This window comes from Chaetura pelagica, unplaced genomic scaffold (genome assembly GCF_000747805.2).
Source record: "Chaetura pelagica isolate M959 unplaced genomic scaffold, ChaPel_1.0 scaffold1222, whole genome shotgun sequence".
Classification (NCBI taxonomy): domain Eukaryota; kingdom Metazoa; phylum Chordata; class Aves; order Apodiformes; family Apodidae; genus Chaetura; species Chaetura pelagica.
This window is the reverse complement of record NW_009952494.1, coordinates 337,416-346,730: the sequence shown is the minus strand read 5'-3', so window position 1 is coordinate 346,730 and position 9,315 is coordinate 337,416. Positions and strand designations below refer to the sequence as shown.

At 53.1% G+C, this 9,315-nt stretch overlaps 1 protein-coding gene across 1 annotated transcript in view; it reads left to right on the top strand.

Moving 5' to 3' along the window:
- CEP164 (centrosomal protein 164kDa) overlaps positions 1–9,315 on the top strand; it is a 49,531-nt gene that overhangs the window by 21,474 nt on the left and 18,742 nt on the right. Inside the window, 8 exon segments of the mRNA XM_010008898.1 lie at positions 1,809–1,894; positions 3,491–3,634; positions 6,114–6,332; positions 6,799–6,930; positions 7,341–7,557; positions 8,135–8,212; positions 8,478–8,609; positions 8,913–9,035. Of these exon segments, the coding sequence (XP_010007200.1) occupies positions 1,809–1,894; positions 3,491–3,634; positions 6,114–6,332; positions 6,799–6,930; positions 7,341–7,557; positions 8,135–8,212; positions 8,478–8,609; positions 8,913–9,035 (1,131 nt within the window).

Genomic DNA, 9,315 nt, shown 5'->3' with positions numbered 1-9,315 from the left:
TGCTGAACTGCAGCTGCTGCTTTGTGTCAGCAAACAGAGGCCTGAAACGAGGCTGGGGTTGTAGGAAGGAGTTTATTTCCACGCACTGAGCTTGCCTTTCTTGGGGTGTGTTGGTAAAAAATGGGGCAAAAGTTTGACTTTTGGACGTGGTGATCTCAGAGGTCTTTTGTGAAGAATTCTGTGGAACCAATGTTTTAGTGGAGCAGCTCTGTCAGTGCCCGAGCACAGTGCTGGGGGTTTTTGGTTAGCATGTGCTGGCAGGAGCAGCCACAGCTTGTGGAGGCCACGTGGGCTCTGCCTGCTGGACCTGGCTGCTCCTGCACCCTTCACTTAACAGGCGTTTAAAGTGCTGGCATCCTGCTCTGCTGGCAGGGCAGGGCTGGGAGGTGCTGGCAGCAGACAGGCCATCTCAGCCCAGGTGAGCTGGAGACCTGGGAGATGCTCCTGCTGAGCTCCCTTGGGAGCCGTGCTGTGCACAGGGAGGAGCCTGTTCCCTGTTACTTCTTGTTACCTGGAAAAGTTGGACCAGGTGATCCTTGAGGTCCCTTCCAAGCTGGCAGGGCAGGGCTGGGAGGTGCTGGCAGCAGACAGGCCATCTCAGCCCAGGTGAGCTGGAGACCTGGGAGATGCTCCTGCTGAGCTCCCTTGGGAGCCGTGCTGTGCACAGGGAGGAGCCTGTTCCCTGTTACCTCTTGTTACCTGGAAAAGTTGGACCAGGTGATCCTTGAGGTCCCTTCCAACCTGGCTTTCTGTGATTCTGTCTGTCATCCTGTAGCCACAAGAGGGGTTTTGTATCAGCAGCATGAGATCTCCATCCCAGGGAAGGTGCTGGGCAGGGATGTGGCCCCGTGCCTGGGCTCTGCAGCCTCCCCCTGCCTGGGCATCCTTATCCCCAGGAAGACCTCGTTCTCCATTTGTCTGGCTCCTTTCCTTTCACAGGCAGCAGTGACAGGGCCCGTTCTGAGCCAGGAAACATTTGCTGAGCTCCTCGGTTCTCAAGAATTGAAGTAATTATTTACAGCAGGGCAGGAGGGAGGCCGGGAGGGGGAGCTGCCTGGGAGAGCTCTGCCCAGGCTGATGAGATGGAAGGTGACAGCACTTGCAGGGAATCCTTCTGCTGTTTGCTCCACTGAACATTTGCATAAATTACTGCTGTTTTAATTCCGTGTTATTTTGGCCCTGCTCCACAGCAAGGGCTGAGCTCACCTGCTGTTCCTCTGGTCCCCAAGAATTTATGAATGGTTTGTCCTTCTGAGGAGCAGGGACCTGCACAGGGAGGACGAGCCCTTCCTGCTTTCCCAGGTAGGGCTGGCAGCTCCAAGGGGGAAAATGCAGTGCATGTTTGTGAGTGCCTGGCAGGTGGGAGAAGGAGCAGCTCACTATTTCACATTCAGGCATTAGCTGGTGATACTGAAGTATTTACTAGGTTTTAGGATATTGTATTTTATCCTGCACTTTTCAGGGAGTTTAGTGTTACTTGGATAACCAAGATGACCTTCAGGAAGCAAAACCCCCGTGCTGGGGGCTGGCAGGGTGTTCATCTGCACTGAAAAGCAACCCCAGACCCTCGTGTAGCCCAACCCAGAGAGCTGAGCTCTGGGCCTCTCCCTTGGAACTGTTTCCACAAAAGATTCCTGTGATGTTTTTAGACCTTGGGTTCCCTGTGGGCGAGCAGGGTGGCAGGAGAAGCTGGCCCTTCTGGAGCAGCCTGTGGCAGTGCTGCCCTTCAGCAGAACCACTGCCAGGTCCTGAGGGGCTCCAAGGGTGAAGGAGCCAGTGAACCCCACCCTCTTTGCTTTTACCTGCAGGCCCAGGAGCTGGGAGAAGAGGAAAAAGACCAAAGTAAAGCCAGTATAGAGGAAGAGCAAAGTAAAAGAACAAAAGCTGCTGAGAGGTATGGTACAAACAGAACAACCAAGGAGGGGTGAAGCTCTAGCTCTGGGTGACTTCTCTGTCTTGTCTGCTCCTGCTCTGCTCTGGTCACTGCAACCTGCTCAGGTGTCCCCTCTAGAACACCCCAAAATGCTGCAACTTCTTACAGGGTCTTTCCCACTAAACCTCTCACTTCTCCTGCCACTTAGTGCTGTCTCAGCAGATTTCAGCTTTGCTTCAGTTTCTGTCTGGGTAGGCAGCAGAGCTGCATCTCTGCCCTTGCCTTGTGAGTGCCCCAGATGTGGAGGTGGCTCCTGTTTCCTTCACAGCTGTCTGACCTCAAGGCTGCAAAAGTTACTCTTCTTGCTGAGATGGTCTGAACCTGCTGATGTTGTGTGTTGTGCTCTGTGGCATTTAATCATGGGAGACCTGGCCTCTGGCTGTTGCCCTGTGATGGACCTTCCTGGTCCTGAGGCAGCCCCAGCCTCGACCAGCACTGGTCCCACTGGGCTGCCAGCTCCTGGCTGGGCAGAACTGGCAGCACCCAGGGCCAGCAGGTGCCTCTTACTGTGAGGTGGAGGGTCTGGCAGGGAGGTCAGCAGCTCTCTTCCATCTCCATCCATAGAGTGGCCTGGAGCAAGTTGCTGGGTGACCAGGTGCCAGCGCTGAGCTGCGATGTTCCCTGGTGTGTGGGCACCTCCCTCCAGGTGCCACCAGCAGTGACCCCAGAGCAGGGCTGCCTCCCAGGCCCATAGTTACTGTGAGGACCAGGCTGTCCAGGGAAGCTGTTTCCAGCCTGTTTGTGGTGACTTGTTCAAAGCAGCTGGAACATGGTGCTGAGCACTGAGCTCCCAGCTCTCTCCAGCCCCTCCCCTCTGCCTTTGGGAGCTGCAGCTTGTGGCATTTATAGATTAATTGTGTCAAAACTCTTAGCCTCTGCACAGCCTTACATACACTCTGGGGCACTGGGAACCAAGAAGCTGTTGCCTGTGCCAGGAAAACCTGTGAAGAAGCTGCAGTCCATCCTAATGACTGGCTGTGTGCACTTGGGATTTGCAGCCTTGTTGTTAGAGGAGCTGTTCACGTGAAAGCCCCCGAAAACGTGTGCTGCCTGCAGGAATTGTCTCCTTATCACTTGGTACCTGCTTCCCTGCTGTGCATCCTCCCTTTCTCTCTGCCTGTGAAGCTGGCTCCTGCTTGCCTTGTCTCTCTCCTCTGTACTTCAGGATGAAGTAGGACTGTAGGTGTAAACATGCCTGCCAACATTGCCATCTGTAATTTGGACAACAGTGTGAGTATTGCTAAGAGGGCTGATTTAACTTGGGGAAATTCCCTAGGGACCTGGAAAAAGAGGGGGATAATCCAGGGAAGTGATTCAGCATGTTGAGACTGGCCCCCAGTAAGTCCTCAGCTGCCTGTGAGCCTGGCAGGGCGTGAGGTGGTGGGGATGGTTTGGAGCTTTGCTGCCTTTGGCAGCCCCTTGTTGGACAAACAGGTCTGTTGGCAGGCATGGCTTGGTGCCCATCTGCACATCCTCTCTCTCCTCTACTTGCAGCAGCCACTGGGATCTGATCCATGCTAATCTTGTCTTTTGTTACCCTTTTTTTGTGCTGCAAAGTGAGAGGGATCAAAGTGCTGGTGAAACGCCACAAGGGCAGTGTGTTGCTTTAGAGAATCCGGGCCAGGAGGAGGTTGTGGCCCAGGAACTGGATTCACCGGGGAGCCCCAGCAGTCTGGAGGAGCTTGTTGCCCCACAGGAAGTGTAAGGGCTTCTTTTCAGTCCTGGTGTTGTGGGAGTGACAGTCCCTGTCCTTTGTTTGCCCTTCGTGGTGTGTGACATAGGCTGTGGTTTGGGGGGCACGGCAGAGCCCCCTCCTCTCCCGTGCAAAGCTGGGGGCTGGTGGGTGCCAAGGGAACAGGCTGTGCTGGGCAAGAGCTGCTGCAAAGGGCTCTGCAGGGCTGGCTTTGTGCTTGGAAAACTCTCCTCCTTTCCCGTGTGGCTGTCAGGGCTGGTTGGGGTCACACTCCTTTGTCAAATGCTTTCACATGTGCTGGGACTGGAGGGAACAAGAGAAGCCCAACAAACCACCCAGTTTTTAAGGTCACTTGGGACATTGGCTGCATGGAATGGATAAGGTCAGAGCTCAGGATGGTTGAGCTCGGGCTCCCTGCAGAAGCCAGGGGTCTGTGGGGCTCTGCACATTCCTTCCTCCAGCTCCACTGCAATAGCAGATCTGGGTACAAGTGACTGTGCTGACTGGGCTTTCCACCTCAGATGACAGATCAGCAAATGCAATTGGGGAAAACAGGCAGCACTTCTCTCAGGACAAAGTGGTGGAGAAACAATCTTTGCTGTGGAGACCAGCACAGGATCTCCCTGTTGCTGTTGAGTTAGTGTTGAGTTGTGTAAAGGTGTGTGTGGCTGGATCTCTCTTTAAGCAAGGACAGGGGCAAAAGGAAGAACATGCCAGAAAGGTGGAAGAGGCTGCGTTGCTCTGCTCACAGCCTGCCAGAGGCACCTGCTGCAGGCCCCTCTGCAGCTGCCCCAGAGCAGGCAGCCCTACAGGGCAGCCCTTGCTTAGCAGGATTTCTCCGGAACCCAACTCGTCTTCCCTCTCCCTTGTTCTTCTTGCTAATGGCTGTAAAAGGGAAATTCTTCCTTGGACTCAAAGCCCATCCCTGGAAGTGTCCAAGGGCAGACTAGATGGGGCTTGGAGCAACCTGCTCTAGAGGGAGGTGTCCCTGCCCATGCATGGGGGTTGGAACTGGATAATCTTTAAATCCCTTCTGACACAAACCATTCTATGACTCCATGATTCTATGATTCTATATTATTGGGGCTGTTGTTTCCCTGGTTCCTGGCAAAACAGAAGTCCCTCTGCCTTACCTTGTCTTGGAGCACAATGAGGCTTTGCTGCTCCAGCTGTCACTAGCAAAGAATGGAAATTTTGTTCCTAGACTAACCTTCATTTCCCCCTCCTTCCCCTTCAGCCTCTCTAATACTTTATACTTTTGCTTCTCTCTGTCTGAAAAAATCCCCCACTTAATTAGGAACAGATTGGGTTTGAACTTTTGGAGCACTCAGGGCTTTCCCTTGCCTAGAGCTGCAAACTCCCAGCACACTTTAGATTGCAGAGAAACCCCTGGTGTGTGGGCAGCTCTGCCAAGCCCTGGGCTGCACACACACAGGTGCCCATCATGTCTGCTCGTGCCTGGCAGCCCAGCCAGGCCTTTGCAGCTGCTGGATCCTTCATGAAGCTGAAGGGCTGTGTCACCCTGGCAAGGTGAGCTGCAGTTGGCCAAAATATGAGTCATTCAGGACCCAAGGGCTTCGTTTTGTCCATGATGGAGCTTCTGGAGTGGGTCTAGCACAGCTCTCTGCTGACCAACTGCCTGCTGGACTCTTCTGCACTGCTGACTGTCCACCAGGACAGCTGTGCATGGAGCAGCAGATGGTGCTGGTTCAGCTCCATGAGCAGAACCATGTTTGGTACCTTCAAACAGACCCCTGGGGAGCCCTGGCTCAGCTCACGGGGCTCTGGTTCCTGCAAGGAAACTGGGTTTATATGTAAGGGTGTTCAAGTGGTCACACCATTTGTAACATGAGCAATTAGTGATAAGAAAAAGGCCACTGAAATGTGAGAAATGAGAAAGTCACAATAAGATAAAGACAACTCAATGAAACGTGAGGTGTTTTCTAAAAGTAACGTTAAACAAATGCAATTTACAATTTTAAAAAGTATTGTTAAATGTAAAACATCCACCAACAGTTTCTATAATTAACATTAAACTATTGCAATTTTAAAAAAATCAGAACAAGTTTTAAAAGTGATATTAAAAAAAATGCAGATAGACATCAACACGCAGTTTGTGAGTGATGTTCAGGGCCGTGGCCTCAAACAAGCTGTTTGTAATACACTCAATTGAGTCACTTCTATCTGATGGTTCATGTCTGTGCTACAGATGGTGTGCCTGGCACACCTGAACCCCCCGTGTGCACACCCATTCCTGGCAGAGAGCAGAGCTGCTGCTCCCTGGGGTCTGCTCATGGAGATGACGGGTTCCCTGGTGCTCAGTTGATGGGTCAGACTTGGTGGCACAGAGTTGTCCCTTTCCATCTAGAGTAGGTGGCTCAGAGATGTTTGGTTTGGGGTTGATGGTCTCTGGGGATGTTTCTGTCCCTTTCATGTTACTCAGTTTTCCATCACCCTTTTGCCAAAGGACATTTGTCTTCTTAGTAGGCAAGCTGAGAAGGAGATGGAGCATCAACAGTCCTTGAACCAGCCCAGTGAGGAATCCCTGGAGGGAATAGCCACAGAGCTGGAGCTGGAGCTGAAGCCAGAGAAAATAAACTTGGTGCAAGAAAAGGAGGAGAAAATTCAGCAGTTCCTGGAGGAGATGGGGCAGCAGGAGGAAGACGAACCTGAGAAACTTCATCAGCAACAAGAAAAATGCCTCAGGTACTTGGTTTTCACTTTACCTCCTTGTTTCTTCCCTGAGACTTTCTGAGCTGTGATTTCATTGCTGAGGGCCACAGGCTGGTGCTGGTGTCACCCCCCTGGGAGGCAGGGCTGCCTTGCAGAGCCGTGGGCAGAGGGGTGAGAAGAAGGCTTTTGGGCAGGGGATGCAGGACTGTGCCTGTCCCAGGCAGTCCTGGACATGAGGATCTGCCCACCTGGAAAGGCATGGAGCTGTGCAGTGGGAGCTGTGTACCCAGCAGGCTCTGCCTCAGGAGAGTGTGCTTGGATACAGATGGAGCATCATCCCACCTCCTGCAGGTGAACTCCACCTGGAGCACATGCAGCCTCTGGATCTCCAAAACCTCTCCTATGGTCAACCTGGGAAGAGATTCCAGTTCGGTGCTCCTGAACCTTTCTTTTTTTTTTTTCTTTTTTTTTTTTTTTTTTCTGGCTGCTCATCTCTCAGGACTCTAAAAGAAGATCTGGCAAAGGTCTCTGAGGAGGAGGAGCTGCGTGTCAGGAAGGAGGAAACTGAGAGGCTCTCAAAGCTGCGAGACAAGATCACCTCAGAGACTGAGGCAGAGGTGGAGAAGATAAGGTGAAAAGTTTTGCTTGGTTTGGGAGGGAAGCATCTTGCATGCCACCAGCAGCCCCTCCAAGTGGTGGCACCAGCCTCCTGGAGCCTCCCAAAGCTGGTGCCCTGGCTGTGATGCTGTATGTGCAGGGGACCTGCTTGGCCACAGGCAGAGCTGGTGGATCTTGGTGGGAACAGCTCTGAGCTGATGAGATGTTACTACAGAGACATCTAGGACACAAGTGTCCTGAAGAGACTTGGTTTCCAAGGCCTTAGTTGATCCACTTGTGAATCTTTGTGCTGTCGTTCTCAGTTTCTTCCAGCTTGCATGTCCTGTCCTCTAGCATTGTCTTCTCCTGGTTCTGAAATGGAACCCAGTGATAAAGGACTGAATTTTGACTTGCTTCTTTCTGTTCTCACCACAAACCCACCAGGGCAGAGCAAGAGGCCACACTGCAGAAACTGAGAGAGGAGTGGGAATCCCAGTGGGCAATGGAGAAGGAGAGCCTGGAGAGGAAACAGCAGCTTGCTTTGAAGAAAATAAAGTTGGAAATGGAGGAAGCTCAGCAGAAAGAGATGACTGAGCTGGAACAAGAGAAAGAACAATTCCTGTGTGAGCTTAAGGAGAGATTAGACAGGGAAAAGAAGGAGGTGAGACCTTTATGGCCAGCTAGGATCAGACCTGTGCTGCTTATGCTGACCTGGCCTGTGTTGCAGTGCTGAAGTGTTGAGATTAGATAAGACCTGCCTGTGCTTTAGCAATGACTGCCTTAAGGAGAAGGAAAGATTCTGGGAGTGTTGTGTGAGGTGGGACTGAGGTGGGGAGGAGTGTCCCCCCAGTTTGGTTACAGTGGTGGTTAAACAACAATTATTGAAATGCCATATTGCATCTGAAGAAAGAGAAGGTCATGGTGTGTCTCTGCCAGGCTTAAACTGAGCTCATCAGCCCAGAAAACCTCCTTGGCTGCTGCTGGAGTCCTCCAAAGAGCCTGGGGAGTTCTTGAGCAGAGGTGGTTTGTAGCCCTTCCAGCACAGCAGGACTGTTGGCATCTCTGGGAGGGAAAGTGCAGAGACATTAAAGGCACCTTGGATGTAAAGCACTTTCTGAGGAGTTCACCGTTGTGTTTTATTGGTGTTTATGAATAGGTGTATAAGATGCAAATGCATCTGTACAGCCTGTCCCCACACAGAGGTTTTCCAGCAGACTGTCTTGCTCCTCTTCCTGTAGGCAGCAGGAGAGCTCGAGAAGCAGTTTGCAGCTGAACTCCAGGAGCTGAGATCTGCAGCAGAGGAGAAGCATCGTCAGGTAAGAGATGGTGTCCTTAGAATGTAAATGGCTTTTTTCTCCACAATCTCACCAAAGGTGGCTGGGGAGGGTGGCTCATTTTTTTTTTTTTTTCCCCACTTCCTAAATGTGTTTCTAGCCTGGCTCAGCATTTGGACATGCTCCAAGCAGGGGGTGGTGAGACTGCACAGGCTGGTCTCTGCCGTGCTGCTTGCTCTCTGTGGGAGGGCACTCAGTGGATCTTGTCAGGAGGGTGACGAGTCTCTGTGGGTGGCTTTCATGGCAGGTCATTTCCAGCCTGCAGACCCAGATAGCAGAGGCACAGAGGAGTGAGGAGGCTCAGCTGCACGAGGACCTGCAGAGAGCAGAGCAGAGGGTGCAGCAAAAGGCCTTCCAAGTAACAGAGTATGAACGTGAGGCAAGTGTTCATCTGGCAAGTGTTCTGCTGGAGGTTCTTCTCCCTCTCTCCTTGGATGCCTGGTGAGGTGTGAGAGGCCACATCCCCTGCCCAGGGGTGACAGTGGTGCCTCAGGGGAAGGGACACCCCTGCAGCATCTCCCCTCCTCAGGCTGCCTGCCTTGTTCTGCCCAGCCCACAGCCTGAGCCCAACTGGAAGGTTCTCTGAACACGAGTCCTTGTGCTCCTGTGAGACCTGGTTCCCTTGGGGGGGCTGTGCTGGTGCAGCAGTTTGGAGACACATTTCTCCGTGTCACCCCTGCAGCTCAGCGAGCTGATGAGAGAGAAACGCCTGGAAGTGGAAAAGGACCACGAGAGGAAGATGGAGAGGATGAAGGAGGAGCACCAGGAGGCTTTAGCGCGGATGCGGGATCAGTACGAGGAGGAGGTACCTCTGGGGGAGCCCTGAGGGCTCTGCCCACCCCAGGCTGGAAACCTGCTGCCCTGGGCGACGGGAAATTTTGGCTGGGGTCGTGAGGAGGGGCTGTCAAACGCTCAGCTCAGGTGCTTCTCCCCCCTCCAGGAGCGGCAGCAAAGGGCAGAGCTGCTGTCGGGGCTGCGGGGGGAGCTGGGGCGGCTGCGGCAGCGCCAGGACGCGGAATTGAGCACCCTGAGGGCACAGCTGGACACGCAGCTCGTGGCCCTGCAGCTCCGGCACAGCCAGAAGG